The sequence below is a fragment of the Mustelus asterias genome, chromosome 1, assembly GCF_964213995.1.
Source record: "Mustelus asterias chromosome 1, sMusAst1.hap1.1, whole genome shotgun sequence".
NCBI classification, from domain to species: Eukaryota; Metazoa; Chordata; class Chondrichthyes; order Carcharhiniformes; family Triakidae; genus Mustelus; species Mustelus asterias.
In genome coordinates this window covers 38,048,028-38,068,736 of record NC_135801.1, presented here as the reverse complement: position 1 = coordinate 38,068,736, position 20,709 = coordinate 38,048,028, and the positions used below count along the sequence as shown (strand labels likewise).

The 20,709-nt window shown below is 42.4% G+C and overlaps 1 protein-coding gene across 1 annotated transcript in view; it reads right to left on the bottom strand.

The window, feature by feature from the left end:
• Window positions 1-19,637, bottom strand: part of LOC144506104 (short transient receptor potential channel 3) — a 121,695-nt gene extending 102,058 nt beyond the window's left edge. Inside the window, exon 1 of the mRNA XM_078231957.1 lies at window positions 18,885-19,637. Within this exon, the coding sequence (XP_078088083.1) occupies window positions 18,885-19,637 (753 nt within the window). The remainder of the gene's footprint in view (window positions 1-18,884) is intronic.
• Between the last annotated feature and the right edge of the window lie 1,072 nt (window positions 19,638-20,709).

Genomic DNA, 20,709 nt, shown 5'->3' with positions numbered 1-20,709 from the left:
GGAAACACGTTCAGATGCATTTGTATAGGTTATCCACTGGATAAAATGCATTTTGTGTTGTACAATATTGAAACGCTAGCCCATTGTGAAACCCAGAGCCAATTGTGTGAACTCTCGTTGGTGTTGGATTCATTCTTTGAGAACAGCTGAGCCATTTGTTTGGCAGTTTGAAAGCTTTGGCAGATGTGTGAGTTTTTGATTGCCTTTAAAGGCACAAATGTATTCTATACTGTAGAGTTTGTTTAAACAGATGTCTTTCTAAGTACAAATGAGTTCAGAAGAGCAGCATTTGTTTAACAGCTAACAGTCTAGGGAATGAGAGTTTGTTTGATTGATTTGTGAACTTCTGAAGCAGATAAAGGTTTTTTAAGTACATATTCAAGTTATGTTTATTTGTTTTAACAGATTTAGCAGCTTTGCAATATCTTGCAAATGTTATTATTGCGCTCGTGAGTTTTCTTTACAGTGAAGACCAGGTAAGTGGGTTAGAGGGGATGAGGGAGGAGTTTGATGAGGTGAAGGGAATGAAATAGGGTGAAGGGTAGTTAGGGTGGTGAAGAGGAGCAGAGAGGCTAGGGGTTAAGGGGGGCTTTACACTGGGCTGACGTCTCTGATAACGGAGACAGGCCTTTTAAGATATTGAGATACCATTATAGGTTATCAACTTCTTCCTTATGTCCTTTTGAAGCAAGTAGTTACATTTTTCCTCATGTCTATATTTATAATTGAAATATTTTTCTTATACCCTTTACCAGGGTGCCATTACCTATAGAAAAATCTAATAATGTTTCCCCTATGACTGAAAACATTCATGTATAATATAATTTAATGTGCCACTGTGCGTGATCTAATTGTGAGTTTCCATTTTTATTTAGCATTCTCATGACACATCTCCCACGCCAGCATCAGCATCAGCTCACCTCCATCTCCACCTTGGGTGCCCGACTCCGGGCCATCCCACCCTCCAGGAGATAAAACTCCTGCCTGTAGGCACTGTCAGGGCAAAGGAAGGATTGTGACACCAGGAAAATTCCTGACTCCTGACTCATCCCTCCATGGTGAAAATCCAGCCTTCAGTGTTGCTGTACCACCCGGAAAATTATTTCACTACATTGGGATCATAAATATTTTGGCATGGGAGATGTGTCGTGAGAATGCTAAATAAAAATGGAAACTCACAATTAGATTACGCACAGTGGCACATTAAATTATATTATAAATTAATGTTTTCAGTCATAGGGGAAACATTATTAGATTTTTCTATAGGTAATGGCACCCTGGTAAAGGGTATAAGAAAAATATTTCAATTATAAATATAGACGGCGGCACGGTAGCACAGTGGTTAGCACTGCTGCTTCACAGCTCCAGGGTCCCGGGTTCGATTCCCGGCTCGGGTCACTGTCTGTGTGGAGTTTGCACATTCTCCTCGTGTTTGCGTGGGTTTCCTCCGGGTGCTCCGGTTTCCTCCCACAGTCCAAAGATGTGCGGGTTAGGTTGATTGGCCAGGTTAAAATTGCCCCTGAGATGCTTAGGTTAGAGGGATTAGCGGGTAAATATGTGGGGGGTAGGGCCTGGGTGGGATTGTGGTCGGTGCAGACTTGATGGGCCGAATGGCCTCCTTCTGCACTGTAGGGTTTCTATGATTTCTATGAGACATGAGGAAAAATGTAACTACTTGCTTCAAAAGGACATAAGGAAGAAGTTGATAACCTATAATGATATCTCAATATCTCTGGATGATACTGCATTAATAAATAACACCTCTTGAGGAAGTGTGTAGACACAGGTATGATTTCTCTCAATTCCCTTGAGTTCCCAATTTTAATCAAGTTGTAACTGTGGCAAGTTACCGAATTGGAGCTTGGCACATCTCCACTGGAACAGCGGAAAGGTCAGAAAGAGATTTGTCATTAGTCCCTTTCATCTACCACCTCGTTACAAGAGCAAAGTAAGTGTAAGCCTAGGAGTAGCTCACCTAATCTTTCTGTTGATGGCTGGAGCAGTAAGAAAGAAAGAATAAACAACAAAAAAACTAGGGAAACATATAACCATGATATAGCAGCTGAATAATGATATAACAACACAGGCTCAAAACACCTTAGCTCCCAGCCTATTTCTCATCTACCTGCTGCCCCTTGGTGGCATCATCCAAAAGCATATGTCAGTTTTCACATCTACGCTGACAACACCCAGCTCTACCTCACCCACGTGTCTCAATACCTCCAATGTTGCAAAACAGCAGATGTCTAATCTCACATCCAGTACTGGATGAGCAAAAATTTCCTCCAATTACATATTGGGAAGGCTGAAGCCATTGGCCGATTTCTCTGGCCATTCACATCAATGGGATTCTCTGGTCCCACTGCAGTGAATGGAGAGTTGGCTGAGCGTCAAATTTTCCATCCTCGCTTGCAGCGGCAGGAAGACGGGAATGTCCGGAGAATTCCAGCCATTGTTTTTGTTTCCAGCTCCAAACTCTGTTATCCAGTGATTGACTTTCTCCCTCCCCAAGTAACTATCTGAGATTACGTTCAGAACCTTAATGCCATATTTGATCCGGAGATGAGCTTCCAACCACACTTTCCTGACATTTCTAAGATCACCTATTTCTACCTCCACAACATTACCCAACTTCGCCCCTTCACAGCTCAACTATTGTTGAAATTCTCATTCATGACTTTGTTACAAGGAACAAAGAACAATACAGCACAGGAACAGGCCCTTCAGCCCTCCAAGCCTGCACCGATCATGCGTTCCTAACTAGACCATCTGTTTGTATTCCTCTATTCCCAGTCTGTTCATGTGGCTTTCTAGATAAGTCTTAAATGATCCTAGCGTGTCTGCCTCAACCACCTTGCTTGGTAGTGCATTCCAGGCCCCACCACCCTCTGTGTAAAATACGTCCCCCGCATATCCGTATCGAACCTTGCCCCCCCTTACCTTGAACTTGTGACCCCTTGTGTTTGTCATTTCTGACCTGGGAAAAATCTTCCATCTGTTCACCCTATCTATGCCCTTCATAATTTTATAAACTTCTATTAGGTCGCCCCTCAACCAACGATCCTAGTTTACTCAATCTCACCTCATAGCTAATACCCTCCATACCAGGCAACATCCTGGTAAACCTTTTCTGCACTCTCTCCAAAGCCTCAACGTCCTTCTGGTAGTGTGACGACCAGAACTGGACGCAGTATTCCAGATGTGGCCTAACCAACGTTCTATATAACTGCAACATCATATGCCAATTTTTATACTCTATGCCCCGTCCAATAAAGGCAAGCATGCCATATGCCTTCTTCACCACCTTTTCCACCTGTGCTGCCACCTTTAAGGATCTGTGGACTTGCACACCCAGATCCCTCTGTGTGTCTATACTCCTGATGGTTCTGCCATTTATTGTATAGCTCCCCCTGCATTAGATCTACCAAAATGCATCACTTCGCATTTATCTGGATTAAATTCCATCTGCCATTTCTCCGCTCAATTTTCCAGCCTATCTATATCCTGCTGTATTCTCTGACAATGTTCATCACTATCCGCAACTCCAGCAATCTTTGTGTCGTCCGCAAACTTATTAATCAGACCAGCTACATCTTCTTCCAAATCATTTATATATATCACAAACATCAGAGGTCCCAGTACAGAGCCCTGCAGAACACCATTAGTCATAGACCTCCAATCAGAAAAAGACCCCTCCACTGCTACCCTCTGTCTTCTATGGCCAAGCCAGTTCTGTACCCATCTAGCTAGTTCACCTTTGATCCCGTGAGATTTAACCTTTTGCACCAGCCTGCCATGAGGGACCTTGTCAAATGCTTCACTAAAATCCATGTAGAGGACATCCACGGCCCTTCCCTCGTCAATCATTTTTGTCACCTCCTCAAAAAACTCAACCAAATTTGTGAGGCATGACCTCCCTCGTACAAAACCATGTTGTCTATCGCTAATGAGACTAATTACCTCTAGCCTTAACTGTTCCAACACACCTCGGGCTGGTTTCACATATTTTATCCTCTGTAAACTTGAAGTCAGCCAAAATGCTGCTCCCACGAGTTCTGTTCACCTATCATCCCTGTCTCTGCTGGTCAAACAACATCTTGATTTTAAAGTTCTTACCTTTGTTTTCAAATCCCTCCGTGGCTTATCCTCTCCCCATCTCTTTGATCTCTTCCAGTCCCGCAATCTTCTGAGGCATCTGTGCTCATCTAATTCTGGCCTCTTCTGTATTCCTGATATGGGTGCTGCACCTTCAGTTGGCTAGGCCTTAAGCTCTGGAATTTCTTCCCCAAAATTTTCTGCTCCTCTACCTCACTTTTCTCTTTAAAGCCTACCTCATTGACAAGGCTTTTGGTCATCTGGCCTAATATTGGTCTTGGTGTCATACTTCTTATGAAGAGCTTTGGGACATTTGACTACATTAAAAGCACTATATTAATATATGGTGTTGCTGGTTGTTTTTTCAATATTGTACTATTTTAAGTCTCTAATTCCCTCTTTACACTTGTCTGAGGAGACTTGCGATCTCTGAACAAAAGGAGTTTCCAGAAGTTACTTTGTCTTTGTGAGCTTTCCCGCATCTGTAGAACACACATACAAGTCGGCAATAGAATTGCGCTGTGGAACACTCGCACCGATTTTATTTCAATTTTAAAAATTACATAAGAGATAATGATTTAAAACAGGACATAATAAAATGTGGCTCTGTGCAAAGAGAGTTCCTAAACTCAGCTAAGGCGTTATGGAAGGTGCTGAGTCCAGTCAATATCCTGCTTTAATATGGAAATGGGGGGCGGAAGGTTAATGGGAGTGCCACTTTCAGTCACTCTTGCTCATTTTCTGGCAGTCTGTTAGTGAGAGGTCTTGGGCTAGATCTTCAGTCTACTCTTTCATTTGATTTATGGATTATGGCATGGAGTGACCTGAAAGAGGGGATGGAGAAAGAATATAATATAACTTCAAAAAAAATGTTAACGCTCACCGATGATGTCACCTTGTGTGGACCCTTTACCAACTCAATTTTCTTGTTTTTAAGCTAGAAAAAAGATAATGAAGAGGCTTTAACATCCTAATGAGAGCCCAACAACACTGAATAGGTGTAGTTACAATGTTAATAGCTTGTTATAATTCAATATAATTTTTGTCATCCCTATGTTTCCAGTCTCCAAGCTCCTGCTAGAAATGTGTGAGAACATGACCCAGCTGTTACACAAAATTGATAAAACAATGAAATAAATTTAGAAATGTCAATTGCCCTCACATCTGTTATGACTGAGAAAAACTGAAAGAGAAAATCTACACAGGCTTGAAGATCAAAAAATGGTCTATAGAAATTGACTTCACACTCATAAACATCAGTAAAACGTATACTTAGATAAATATAAAGCTATTTGTCGAGTAGGCATCCAAAATATTTAGGAAACATAAATCCGACTTGAAAGAATCAAAAATGCCAAATGTCTGTCAAGCTGAGTTCCCAAGTAACTATATCTTGTTACCAATACCAATTTGCTCAAATTACAGACTGGAAAAATCACCAATTACTAATCATAAAGCGGGCAGGAAAACCAGCAATTGAAAACTACGAACCAACACACACACTTGCGTTGTGTCACTGTATCATGGCATTATAGACACATTGCCATTTTCTGAATCTGTATTAATTGAACTTATGAACTTAGCAACTCGCACAGTCGAGTTCAACTTTAATGACACTACATATGCCCAAATAGATGATGCAGCCATGGGATTCCCTCTAGAGTAAGAAGTCTCACAACACCAGGTTAAAGTTCAACAGGTTTATTTGGTAGCACAAGCTTTCGGAGCGCTGCCCCTTCATCAGGTGAGTGAGATTTCAATTCACAAACAGGGCATATAAAGACACAAACTCAATTAAATTGTGAATTGAAATCCCACTCACCTAATGAAGGGGCAGCGCTCCGAAAGCTAGTGGCTTGTGCTACCAAATAAACCTGTTGGATTTTAACCTGGTGTTGTGATACTTCTTACTGTGTTTACCCCAGTCCAACGCCAGCATCACCACATCATTCCCTCTAGATCCAGCATTTGCGAACATTTTTATTTGTTTCCATGAGAAAAACATTTTTGATGGAATGAGCCCTAACCTCCTACCCCATGCATATTATTAATATGTAGACGGTACATTCATGATCTTTCAATCTGTATCCATGTATTTAATATGCCCTATACTGTGCTCAAATTCACTTTAGAAATGGAGCAGTCTATCTGCTCTCCTTTGTTGGTGTGTTACTTGAGAAATCTGTTAATGTATTCTTCATTACTGTCTACCACAAGCCGACCTTCACTGGGATTCGGATAGCTCCAGGGGCTATAACATTGGCCTTATCAGCAATCTGATAAATAAGTTACTCTTTTGCAAGTTGAGCCATTTGCTCATCTTGCAAGCTCAATGCAGAAATCAAGTGCATCAAAGCTATCCTGCAGAACAATGACTATCCTGATCAGATCATTATTCGCTATGTATCACGCAAACTTGCCAATGGGCTAAAGGCCACCAATTTTGACCAGAAAAGTGTTCGGTCTACCTCAAATTATCCTGGAAAGGCAGAGTATCTCAAAAATGTGAAGAACAAGTGAAACATGCCATTTCAACTGGTACTATGCAGTAACTTTGCGAGTGTTACTTTCCACCAATGCGATGCTGCCATCAGCGAAAAAGATGTTCTGTCCACCTATGTCTCCTCATCCTTTGCAATCTATCTTTAGCCTTTGACACAGCTGACCACACTATGTTCCTCCAATGCCTGTCCTCGTCATTCAGGTATGTGGAAATGACCTTGCTTGCTTCCATTCTTACCTATCGAATCTTGGCCAGGTAATCATTTGCAATAGCTTCTATTCCAAGTGCTGTACCATTACCTCTGGAGTCCTTCAATAATCTATCCCAGGCCCCCTTCACACCCTACTCCTCAGCAATAGCATCTAAAAATACATCAGATTCCATACATACAGCTACAACAAGGTGCCCCCCCCCCCCCCAGGTAATTCAAAAAAGGTGCAAGGTGTAAACATATTCCTTTTGTTTGCAGGGAATGGATCCCTGTGTACAAATATATGTTGCGTCCAGCCAGCGTAAATGAACGATGCTACAAACTAAATTGATTTTCTTAAATTGGTTGTTAGTGTAACTATTAGCACACACAAGATTGTTCAGCAAGTCTGCCGAATTGCGAAATCACATCTAACAGTAGACATTTTGTTTTGGGTCTCTGATTTGCCACACTACATGTCCAGCACCAATGATTAGATGAGCAGGAATTTCCTCCTAATTAATATTGGGAAGTCTGAAGCTATCATCTTTGTTCTGTGGCCATCATTTCGAGCCCTGAATATCTAAAGTTGAGCCAGACCTTTTGCAATCTTGGACTGTAGTGATCCTGAGATGGACTTCCAATTGTATATGCACTCCGTCATCAAGATTCCTACTTGCACCTCCATCATAACATTTGGCTCTTAATTTTTTCACCTCATTTCCTGCAGAAAACCTCATCCATGCCTTTGTTTCCAATGTTTTCCTGGCCAGCCTTGCATCTTTCACCCTACATAACCTGTGTTCATCCAAAACTTCACCTCCTACATCTTAACTCAGGTCATGTATCATTTAGAATCATGAGCTTTCGGAGTGCTGCTCCTTTATCAGGTGAGTGGATTCACCCTTTGGTGAGGGTGGTGCTAATGAATCACCTGCCTGTTCTACACTCCACCCATTTTTATTCCACAGAGGTTTTAAGAGCAATTTTTGACTTTGGACTGAAAGTCCAAATTTTATAACAATGTCACTGTACAACCATTGCTCCTTTCCATGTATTGAAAAAAAATTATTCTATTTATTTTTGCAATTGCAATGTACATATAAAACCCTCAAAATAAAATCCTGGCAAAAGTGTTTTGTTGAAGATTCCATGCCCAACATTTCTATTTTTAGATTTTTAGTTCCTGCTTTGTTTATCCAGCATTTTAAAAATTCTCATTTCAGATTGATTTTCGATATACCAACATACAAATTCAGAGCAGAAGTAGGCCACTCGGCTCTTTGAGCCTGTTCTGCCATTCAATAAGATGGTGGCTGATCTGATTTCAACCTCAACTCCACATTCCCGTCTATTCCAATAACCTTTCACCCCATTGCTTTTCAAGAATTGATCTATCTCTGCCTTAAAAATATTCAAAAACTTTGCTTCCACCGCCTGGAAGAGAGTTCCAAAGACTCTCAACCCTCTGAGAGAAAATAAATCTTATCTCTGTCCTAAATGGATGACCCCTTATTTTTAAATGATGACCTCTAGTACTAGATTCTCCCACAAGAGGAAACATCCTCTCCAATTCGACCCTATCAAGACCACTAAGGATCCTATATGTTTCAATTAATTTCCCTCTTATTATTCTAAGCTCCAGCTGATACAAGCCTAAACTGTCCAATCTTTCCTCATAAGACAACCCACCCTTTTCTGGTATTAGCTTAGTAAAGGGTGGTGGGCGAGTGGAATCGGCTGCCGTCAGTGGTGGTGGAGGCGAACTCAATAGGGTCTTTTAAGAGACTCCTGGATGAGTACATGGAGCGTAATAGGATGGAGGGTTATAGATAGGTCTAGAAGGCAGGGATGTGTTCGGCACAACTTGTGGGCCGAAGGGCCTGTTCGTGCTGTAGTTTTTTCTATGTTTCTAAATCTTCTCTGAACTGCTGCCAATGCATTTACATCTTTTAAATAAGGAGACCAGTACTGTGCACAGTACTCCAGATGTGGTGTCACCAATGTCCTGTACAACTGAAGGATAACCTTCTTACTTTTGTATTCAATTTTGTGCACAATAAGTAATAACATTCTATCAGTTTTGTTAATTACTTGTTGTACCTGCATACTATTCTTTTGTGCTTCATGCAGTAGGTTATCTAGATTCCTCTGCATCCCAGAACTCTGCAATTTCTCACCATTTAGATAATGTGACCAGTATTTTCCCAAAAAATTCTAAGTCCCCGATTTGTGGGAAAATGGGACTAACTCCCACTGTTTTTACAGCATGATTTCTAGAGCGAAACTCAGACACTCTGTGCATTACAGGTTGCCTCAGCGGGATTCCCACTGGAAAGCGGGAGGGGGTGGGCCTATTCTCACCTGAGAGGCTGGCAGCATAGTATTGAGTGGACCACTGTGCATACACCGATCTGTCAGCATGGAGATTGGCCTCCCGATCGCTGGTCAGTCCTGCAAACCCTCCATTACTGGCCTTCCGATGCCCACCCCCTAATCACTGGCCTCCCAGATTATTATTTTCGATATACCAACATACAAATTCAGAGCAGAAGTAGGCCACTCGGCTCTTTGAGCCTGTTCTGCCATTCAATAAGATGGTGGCTGATCTGATTATTGGAATAGACGGGAATAATTGTATATGCACTCCGTTATCAAGATTCCTACTTGCACCTCCATCATAACATTTGGCTCTTAATTTTTTCACCTCATTTCCTGCAGAAAACCTCATCCATGCCTTTGTTTCCAATGTTTTCCTGGCCAGCCTTGCATCTTTCACCCTACATAACCTGTGTTCATCCAAAACTCCACCTCCTACATCTTAACTCAGGTCATGTATCATTTAGAATCATGAGCTTTCGGAGTGCTGCTCCTTTATCAGGTGAGTGGACTCACCCTTTGGTGAGGGTGGTGCTAATGAATCACCTGCCTGTTCTACACTCCACTCACTCCCGATCGCTGGTCAGTCCTGCAACCCCTCCATTACTGGCCTTCCGATGCCCACCCCCTAATCACTGGCCTCCCAGATTATTATTTTCGATATACCAACATACAAATTCAGAGCAGAAGTAGGCCACTCGGCTCTTTGAGCCTGTTCTGCCATTCAATAAGATGGTGGCTGATCTGATTATTGGAATAGACGGGAATAATTGTATATGACATAGAGTCCCTGGGCCAGACTCTATGTCCCCCCCACCTCCCACCCCATCCAATGGCAAACTCCCTGACCCCCTGCCCAGCCAGCCCTGATCTTCTGATTCCCTCCCCCACCGGCAGCCCCGATCCCTCCCCGACAGTCCCGACCGCCCTCCCCAGACAGTCCTGACACCTCAGCAGCCCCGACCCCTACGTCCCACCCAGATGACCAGCCCCAATTACCGTCCTTGCTTCCTCTGCCTGCGATCCCTGTGCAGGGTGGCAGTGGGTTTCCCCACCCCCACTGATTGCCCACCCAATAGGCCTCACTCCCAATAGGCCCTGCCCAAATAGGCCCCATCCCTTGGCACTGCCCGATGCCCAGGTGCCCCTTGGGCAGTACCAGTTTGCCGCCAAGGTGCCAGGCTAGCACTGCCCAAGGAGCATCCCCCTTTACACCTGACCTCATGGGGGGGCCTCATTGGGCTCTGCTCCCTCCAGCGGGGTCAAGCCACCTGTTCCCCAGTAGTGAGAAGCAGTTGTAAACCCCGCTGGAGTGAATCACACCCGGTGAGGGTGAGTGAGACGCTAGCAGGCTCGAAGACTTCAGTCCCGGAACCGCTAATGAAATTTAAATCCCAATTTCCACGTGGTAGTGAGCTCCACCCCAATTTCCGGCACGGGGCTGTTTACTCTGGAAATGGGGAGAATCGCCCCTATGCTTCTCTTTTATTTTTCCTGCCAAAATGGACAACTTTACACTTTTCCACATTACTCTACATTTGCCAGGTCTTTGTCCGCTCAGTTAACCCTTTGTAGCCTCCTCTTTACATCTTAGTATCCTATCTATCTTTCTGTCATTCGCAAATTTAGCAACACATCTTCAGTTCCTTATCCTAGTCATATATTGACAGTTGCTTCAACTTTGACTTACGAAGTGTCTGAGGAAATTGTTGAAACCCCTTGCTAATCTCATCTTAATGAAATGTTCAAGGTTCTTCTTAAATTGATTTGCCAATAAATTATTGGCATTGTGCACGTGGTGATGAAATCTCTGATGAATGCTAAACAGAGTCAATTTAACAAATCAGTTAAAAAAGTGAGATGGTATTTCATTTTAACTTGAGTGAACAGTTTAATGTATTGCCTTTTTCCATTAAACTTTCACTGGAAGGATCAATGATATCCTCCCACTTAACCTTGTTTTTGTCTGAGCTATTCTCGTGATATACTGTATCCCATGCTCACACCATTTCCTGAGAAAGTGCTGAGTTTAGCTCTTTTTTTCTGCACAAATATAGTATTGAAAATAATGGTTCTGAAGAATTGACAACAGAGTTTTATTAAGGGCTAATGTAAAAGTTGATAAGTCAAATGCAGTGTTGAAGTCAAGGACAATCACTCTCACCTCAACTTATGAATTCAACTCTTTTTCCTGTGTTTGGGTCAAGGTTGTAATGAAGTGCAGGACCTAGTGATCCTGGAAGAACCCAAATTGATCATTAATCAGCAGATCATTGCTAAGCAAATGGCACTTGATAGACAGCTCTGTCAGTGACATCTTACATACTTTGCTGATGATTCAGAGTCGACTGATGAGCCAGAAATTGGTTGGACTGGAATTATACTGCTTTTTGTGAACAAGACATACCTGGGTATAAGAATATAAGAAGTAGGAGCAGGAGTCAGCCATTTGGCCTCTTGAGCCTGCTCCACCATTCAAAATTATGGCTGATCTGATTTTGGCCTTAATTCCCATTTTCCTGTCAACTGCCAATACCATTGACTCCCTTGTAGATCAAAAATCTCTCTAACTCAGCCATGACTATATTCAATAAGCCAGCTTCCAATGCTCTCTGGGTTACAGAATTCCAAAGATTAACAACCATTTGGGTGAAGAAATTCTTCCTCATCGCCAGCTTAAACAGAAGACCTCATTTTTTTGAAACTGTGTCCCTAGTTCTAGATTCCCCCACGAATGGATACAGCATCTAACCTGTCACACCCTCTCAATATTTGATATGTTTCAATAAGATCACCTCTCATTCTTCTAAAGGGTATAGGACCAACATGTTCAACCTTTCCTCAAAGGACAATCCTTCCATCCCAGGGATCAACCCAGTGAGCTTTCTCTGAACAACCTCCAATATAGGTACAGTAAAACTTACGTTATCGGGCATGCTCTGGGAATGAGTCGTGTCAGTTAATCAAAACTGCTGATTAACAGGGAGTCAATGGGTTATTTAATAAGTCAAGCTTATCAAAATCAAATGTCGCCCAATTGCATTTTAGAAAGCTGACTACACAATACCAGAAAAGGGATCAGAATTTGGGACACATAGCAGTGACTTTGAAACATCAGCCAGCAGACAAGCTGGCTGCACTGTAAATGTACTTCTGATTCAGGTATTGAGAGCAATGATAAAAGATTAATATTTCTACATTTCACTGCAGTCAAAACCTGGTAGAAACACATTGCTTAATCTAAGGAGCTTCACATTCAGAAATGGAGAAGATTTTGTTCTATCTCCACCCATCTCAGGACAAACTAGTAACATTGTGTATTGCATTCGTAATTCTGCCTTATCAGTATGATCCTAATTGGCTCCCATTTTACTGAGAAGGCTGTTCAATAAATACATCAAGGAAGTATCCCTGACTCCCCATGTTCCCTGTGCACCATTATTAGTTGCTGTTGTTTCAGCTAGCATGTCTTGCATAACACCTTCCCAAAACTTGCCTTGGGCTTCTCCTGCTTTTGAAAGCCTCCTGGAAAATCATCTCCTTGGCTATGCTTTCAATGACAACTGTATTTTGTTTAGCCCTGTTTCCCTTCTGCCTGGTGTAGCCTTTCTGGAAAGCACTCTGAGGCTCTGTTTGCAACATATGGAGCAAGAAGGAGTATCCAATACCTCTACTGGAAGCTTGGCTAGCCACACCGGGGTGACGTATTTTACACAGAGGGTGGTGGGGGCCTGGAATGCGCTGCCAGGCAAGGTGGTGGAGGCGGACACACTCGGAACATTTAAGACTTATCTAGATAGCCACATGAACGGAGTGGGAATGGAGGGATACAAAAGAATGGTCTAGTTTGGACCAGGGAGCGGCGCGGGCTTGGAGGGCTGAAGGGCCTGTTCCTGTGCTGTATTGTTCTTTGTTCTTTGACCCAACAGTGCTCAGAAACCTTCCGGTTCCAGATAATTTCTGAATGTCTTCCAGTGCAAATAGAATGGGCCAAATGACCTTCTCCTGCACCATAACAATTCTGTGATTCTGCAGTTGGTAAAGTAATGATTTGCTTTGGGAATATCAGAAATTCCAGTATTCCAGTTAATAGAACATTCTGGTTGGTTGAATGCCATATAAGACCAAGGGCGGAATTCACCCAAAAACTAAGTGTCATGACAGTGAGAATAATGGAGTGATCCACGCCAGTTTCTCAAGCATGCTCTGTACCACACCACAATCCTCCCAAGTCACTTTTCTGGTGAGTTTTTCATTGGTCGGCAGGGGGGGGGGGCTGCATGACACCCCCCTTCATAACCCCTCAGCATAGCCCCCCCAACATAGTCCCCCAGCACAACCCCTTCATCGTAATCCTCTTGCGTAAATGCATCATAGTCCTCCTGCATAACCCTTTCGACATAGCTCCCCTGCATAACCCTCCCATCATAGACCCACGCAGGCCCCACCCCTTGGCACTGCTCCGGCCCACTTGTGGTGCTCACCTGGCACATTGACAATGCCCAAACAGCACCACCAGAGTATCTGGTAGCCACTGCTGGGGTGTCCGATAGCCACCGCCAGTGTGCCAGGTGGGCACTGCCTGATGAGCTCCACTCGGCCATTCACATGACGACCCAGGGACTTCAATATCTCGCACCTTCTGCCATTTCTAATAGATATCACAATTAAATTGATAAATTGAATTGATTTAAGATTGTCATCTGTGGTGCTTGGGACCTCAGAAGGAGCCAAAGTAGGTGATCCACTTGGCACTTCTGACTGAAGATGTGCATTTGCTTCATTGTTGTCTTTTGCACTGATGTACATCACTGAGAATGGGAATGCTTGTGAAGCCTCCCTCCTGCACTATCTCTCCAGCCTTTGACATACTCAGCTTACTATCTTCCTATTTCTATTTTCACCAGCATGTGGCACCAGGGGTCTGTTTCCTAGCTCCCTAAAATCTGTCTCCACGACCTCATCCCTCTTTTTATCTATGTCATTGGTGTACATGGAGCATGATCTTTGGCTGTTCACCCTGCCCCCTCAGAATACTCTGCAGCAGCTCAGTGACATCCTTGACCAGGGAGGCAACATACCATCCTGGAGTTGGATCTGCAGTTTCAGAAATCTGTCTGTTCCCCTAACTATTGAATCTCCGATAACTCTTGCTTCCCTGATCTTCCTCCTCTATACCAGCATAGCTGAGCCAATAATGATGCTGTAGCCTGGGCTTTGGCTACATTTCCAAGAGGAACTTCAGAACCAAATGCCCTTGGGAGTCTCCAAAACCACCATATTTAACTTCGTGCACAGTAAGAATTTCAGTTGTGCAACCATATAAATTATGAAATAGTTTCAATATAAACACTAGTTATCTTTGGTTTCTATTAGATAATTTTATCTGTTCCCCCACTCAGGGCATGTTTGATAAGCTTAGGAGTGGTAGCTGTTGTCATTTAATATTGAGGATATGGAAGAGTCCTATTCTTATCTTGCTCCAAAACTTCCTTTGTCTCTCACTTATTTATTGGTCTAACATAATGAATCTTTCCAGTTTCTGGTCCATTATAAAGTTCAAGTATTCCTCTACAACAGAACATGTTTAAGCAATGGAGGACTGAGTTGAAAAACTTGGACTGAGTTGAGCCAGGGACATTCAAATCTATATGAAATACCTTCTGAATACACCATGGTTAGCACTGCTACCTCGCAGCGCCAGGGCACCATGGTTAGCACTGCTACCTCGCAGCGCCAGGGATCTGGGTTCGATTCCCAGCTTGGGTCACTGTCTGTGAGGAGTTTGCACATTTTCCTCTTGTCTGCGGTGTTTCCTCCAGTTTCCTCCCACAGTCTGAAAGACGTGCTGGTTAGGTGCATTGACCATGCTAAATTCTCCCTCAGTGTACCCGAACAGGCGCTGGAATGTGGCAACTAGGAGATTTTCAAAGTAACTTCATTGCAGTGTTAATGTAAACCTACTTGTGACACTAATAAATATATTTAAACTTAAATTATTAAAGAAGTTGTTTCTGAATCAGGAACTTGTGCTTCTGACAGTACAACCATGGCTTGACCCACTAATCATTTTGAAGTTCCATAATTCCGTTTCCCTGCTGATCATTTTCATGCACAAACCTTGCCTCTGCATCTATTAGCATCTTTGATCTTTTACTTAAACGATGAATTCCCTCAACACTTTGCAGAACTACATGATGTTATGCACAAAGATTGCTTTTGCCATGCTTTAGTTTTAGCACCCTTTTAAACATTTTTCCACACTAACACTTAAGTTGCTACTTTCAGGTCTCAATCTTCCTCACAGCTCCAATCCCATAACCTTGCGTATTCTGAAAATACAAGTTATTTTTAATAATTCCTGACAGCAAGCAACTTTACCCTTACCCAATTTTTTACACATTTCTAGGATTCCTTCTGGCCAAATGTACATTCTTTAATCAATATTATCTTCAGTTGTATTTGAAAATCAGGACCTATAAATCATATGGTCGGAAGAATGTTCTGATTCTTGTTCAACTCATTACTATTTGCTTTATGGTTATTTACTGCAAAGCATCAGTGACACGCCAAATAACAAACTTCAATTATTTCCAACCATCACAATAATCAGTTTTACATGGTCTGTAGTTCAAAGTCTCCTAGGAGATTTGCCTGCTCCTATTATTCAATCCTGAATGATATTCCTATTCTTGCTACTATTAACATATTTCCACCCCTCTACCCCTTCATACCTTGGAGCAGACCCTCAAAAGATGTCCTTGCCTCAATTAAGGCCCTTAAGTAGCTAATTAGTCACCACTTAAGGGTTGTTTCCCACCCAGCCAGTTCGATCTTAGTGAGAAGGGGGTTGGAGCACCTACATCAGGAGCCCCTTTCTGGCCTAGGGCACCCCTCACTTAAGGCTCGGTGACCTCCGAACTTTCCTCACCCCAACTCTAGCCTACACTTTGAAACCCCAATTGCCCTGCTTGTGACCCCCCCCTCAGGTTTTCGCTACCCTCCCAGCCCTTTCACTTACCTGGGTTTCCGGTTTGTGGGACTTGTCTCAGGTTGGTTGGTTGGTGCAGTTCTTCTTCCAGCTACTGCAGCGCTGTTGCTGGAAAGATTGGAGAACTGCTGGACAATCTCATTGGCCGGCAGCTCTCATAGGTGGGAAGTCCCCCAATTAACACTCATTGGAGCATAAATTGGCATCGGGCAGTTGGAGTCAGCAGGTACGTGTTCCTCACTGACTCTTTGTGCTCCTGCCATCCTAAATATTCAGACCATGGTTTTGACAGGGATGCAAAATGGACAATATTGGATCAGTGGCTCATTATACACCTTGTCCAATTTTCCTTGACATTTCTACACTTCCTCCTTTGATTGTGTTCTTTCTTCTATCTGATATACCATCGTTTTTCTACCATGGCATCCATTCCATTTTTGAACTTAATTTTTCTGAACATGTTCTAAAGACCCTCTCATTTGCTTTGCAAATTTATTTAACATTCCTCCTTTAATTTAGACCACCCAGAGAATCAAGATCCAGAATTAAATCTGAGCAATTTAAAGTGAGACTTGATTAACTCCCTGATTTAGTATATGGTGTTCTATAAGTGCTCTCTATCCCAATATTTTCAGCAGGGCTTGTTAACCTGCCTTATGAAGACACATTATTGTCTGCTGTAGATACTATCTAATCGAGATGTCATATTATGTTAAACTCTTTTATTCCTCACACAATCTTATGATAATGTCATCAGCATAAGTCTCCTTCTTCATTCCACCATTTCTTTAGTATTGTCACTCAATAAGAGTATCCGCCCACTGCAGGAAGGGGTTGCTCACACCACTTGGCAAGGCCACAAGTTAAACACTGGCAACCTGGCTGAGGGCTTGGATGGTGTATGTTCCCTCCTAATGGGCATTCAGTGCCTTATGGAGGACTCTCTCAGAAGCAAGGGGTACAGCCGCTTCTACCACCTCAGCCTCTTATACCATCTCATCCTCCCAATTGCCACCCTCTCCCCCTCATGGGACCTTCCTGACTGGCAGTTGTGAAGCCCTGGTTATCCTGTCTTCATCAGTGTTCCTCATTGGGGACTGATTGAAATCACAGCAGTGACACAACTCCTGCTGGAACTGAAGAGCTGCTGACCAGCTGATTGAGCAGTAACTGTTGGAGATGGAATATTTTCCCACATGGGCCAGAAGCTGCCACTTCAAGTAGTCAACCACCTCATGACTGTAAACTCTGTTGGGCCAGTGAAGGTAGGTTCTCCTCCAACTTTTCACCCACCACCTCTGTATAAAATTCCAGCCAATACTTCAGCAATAAAACTCTCTCTTCATACCTAAATAGCTTTACTACGGCAATGTTATGCTGCAATCATGCTTACATCCCTATTTACTAGGGTAGATTTTGATATCAATAACTTTTTAGGTTTTGGTTTTAATTTCCTTTACACTACTACACGAAGTCAAAATCCACCCCACTTTAAGTTGTGTTGCACAACCAAAAGACCCCCATATTTACACTGTGTGCTGTGCATGTACCTGGGCCATAATAAAATCAGCTGGAAAGGAGTTATGTGCATGAATGCTTGGACAACTTGCCGAGATCTGTTCACTGCTTATTTTCAATGTGTGAAAAGTGCAGAGTGGATGTACTTCCCTTATAACAGTAATAATATTCAATCCAAAGCTTTTGTTATTTCTACTGTGTTTTGGTTACTGTAAATGATATACACACTATAACCATTGAAGAGTCATTGTCATATAGTCATTAGTCTTAATTGGCAGAGTAGACTGAGATTTACTGAGTGGCTGGGTTATAAATGACCATGAGGATAGAATCCAGGTTGTGACGCTGATGCTGATGTGTATTATTAGTGCCTATTAACATTGTTAATAGGCACCAATGTGATGTGGTGTGACTGAACTACTGTTGTGCTGAGTTGCTAATCTGGAATCTGATAGTAGCATTGAACAGATTTCAAAGAATTTCTCCTAGTTTAGATTTAAGTGGTACATAATATTCTTAGTTTGGAATATTTCTATATATATTCTCTATACGTTCCCGGGCAGTCCATGACCACATGGCCATTTTTCAGGTGCAAGTTGACATTGAGCTCGGGTTATACAGCAGCTAATGCAAAGTAAGGCTGGTTTGAGTTGACCTCCTTGGTGGGGGGCGTTTTGGTACTCAACAGCTTTTGTATGTGAAAGCAAATTACTGCAGCTGCTGGTATCTGAAACAAAAACAGAAAATGCTGGAAAATCTCAGCAGGCTTGACTGCACCTGTGGAGAGAGAACAGAGCCAACGTTTCGAGTCTGGATAACCCTTTCTCCAGACTCAAAACTTTGGCTCTCTCTCCACAGATACTGTCAAACGTGCTGACATTTTCTGTTTTTGTTGTGGTTTTTGTATGTAGCTGTGTTTAGATCAAGACCTGACATCCCAGTTTGGCAGTCACTTTCATATTAATTTATGCACAAAATCACTTTACACTGATAATGTCAGTACATGACAAAATTTGCTTTAGCATCACAATACATTGGGTGATCAGAAAAGTTGTTCCATGGGGACTGTAATTTTCCAAGATCCCAAGATGATAGGTTACAGGTTAATTAATGCAATACCCATGTTCTCTCATTTAATCTATACAGCTTTTACAAAACTGAAGGAAATGATATGTTTGGACATACATTTAAGAAATCATTAAACTTACCTTAAATTCTTTTTCAATATTTGCCAACTTGGCTAGTTCGTTACTAAGCTCTAGTGCCGTATGTACTGGATCCTCACTAGACAAAGACAAATAGGCAGGGCTTGCTAACCCTTTGTACGCATTGATCCTTGATCTGGAATGACTAAATGAATCGTGCTTTTGTTTCTCCACACATTCATTGCATTTACAGAAATAGTCGTGAGGTTTCTCAATCCGTGCTCCTTTCATCAACAGCATGTGCACCACCTCATATTTCTGGCAGTGGGCAGCCAGAATGATTGGGGTGATGTCTGGAGAAAATCTTGTACCATCTTCATCGTAGGCATAAAAATCATCATCCTGCATTTCTTGTTCACATGGGCTAAGGGTCAGGCGATTACTGGGCTCAAATCCAGAGTGATTCAAAATTGCTTCCACAATTCGTATATACCCCTTACTGATAGCAAGTAATAATGCATCTCCGATTCGAGCCAGATTATCCCTCTTCAGAAGGAGCTCAGTTACTTCCAAATGTTCATTTCCAACCGCTAGCTGAAGGGCATTCTGGCCCATGTAATCAACACAATTAACATTCAGTGACTTGCTTTCCTCCAGCATTCGCCGAACAACAGGTATATTGCCATATTCAGCTGCATCCAAAAAGCGTTCCTCTTCTGGAGTTAGGCTCGTGCCCCTGTCATTGAACATGAATGCCGGACCACGAATGGCTTGTCTCCTTCCCTTCTCCCGCAGCACTGTCATTCTCCGCTGCATTACAGATGGGTTACTTATACTTCGCCTGAGAGAGAGCACAGTAAACTAAGGTGAGATGTGAAACATTTCTGCAGTCATACATTCAGAGCTACTGAATATTTGCCGTTCTATTGAAATCAATTTATATTAGCTTTTAACCTCTCCAAAGGACCCAGCTAAAGACTACTTTTGCTGGTAGGCTAGTAGTAATTATGATTTTCTTATGCTGGATACTTCAATGAAATCAAAAGAAACTATATTTGGAGTTACAAGAGTGGATAGGAAAAGATTGATGTACTGACAGGTGGGACAGTAGCCGGAGAACTCAAATTGACAATAACTGACAAAGTCAGGCAAAATGGGGAGCACTTTATGATCTGGAACACAGAGTTGGAAAGGATGGTACAAGCGCATTCAATCATTACTTTCAAAAGGAACTGGATGTACACTCAAAAGGAAAATAGGTAGTGTTATGGGGACAGGGCTAGGAAGTGGGATTTATCAGATAGCTCTGTAAAAGAGCCCAGCACAGGAAGATGGGCCGAATGACCTCTTTCTGTGCTGTATGATTCTAGAGACAGATGTTTTCTTCCAGTGCACTAGAACAACTTACACTTATAGAGCATGGCAAAACTTAACATGGCACTTCATAGGAGGTGGGAACTCCTCTTGCTGTCTGTGGGTCTAGATTGGGAAAATATATTTGAGTTCAATTTATCAATTATGTAAGGGCCTTTCAGTTGACAGTAGTCTTAGGGTAATTAAAGATAACGTGAAGCAACTTCAGTTATAATTAAGTGAGAATTTTTTTATTCTGGAAGATATATATGTTGCATCTAAATAAATAATGGCCTTGCCAGTAACAATCTGGTTTGTGCTGAAATTGCTTAGTTCTTTGCATCACATGACAATCCAGTATTGGGCCTTGGTCTTACCAGCCAGCCAGTGCACTGTAGACACTTACAGACAATTGAAAGGTAAAGTGGAATGGAAGATCAGGTTTCTGGAATGGCAGCAATGGCCTTCAGGTAAGTGATTAAAGGCAACTAGGAAGGGTTGCATATAGGAAGTGGGTTAATTGGATCGGGAGCTA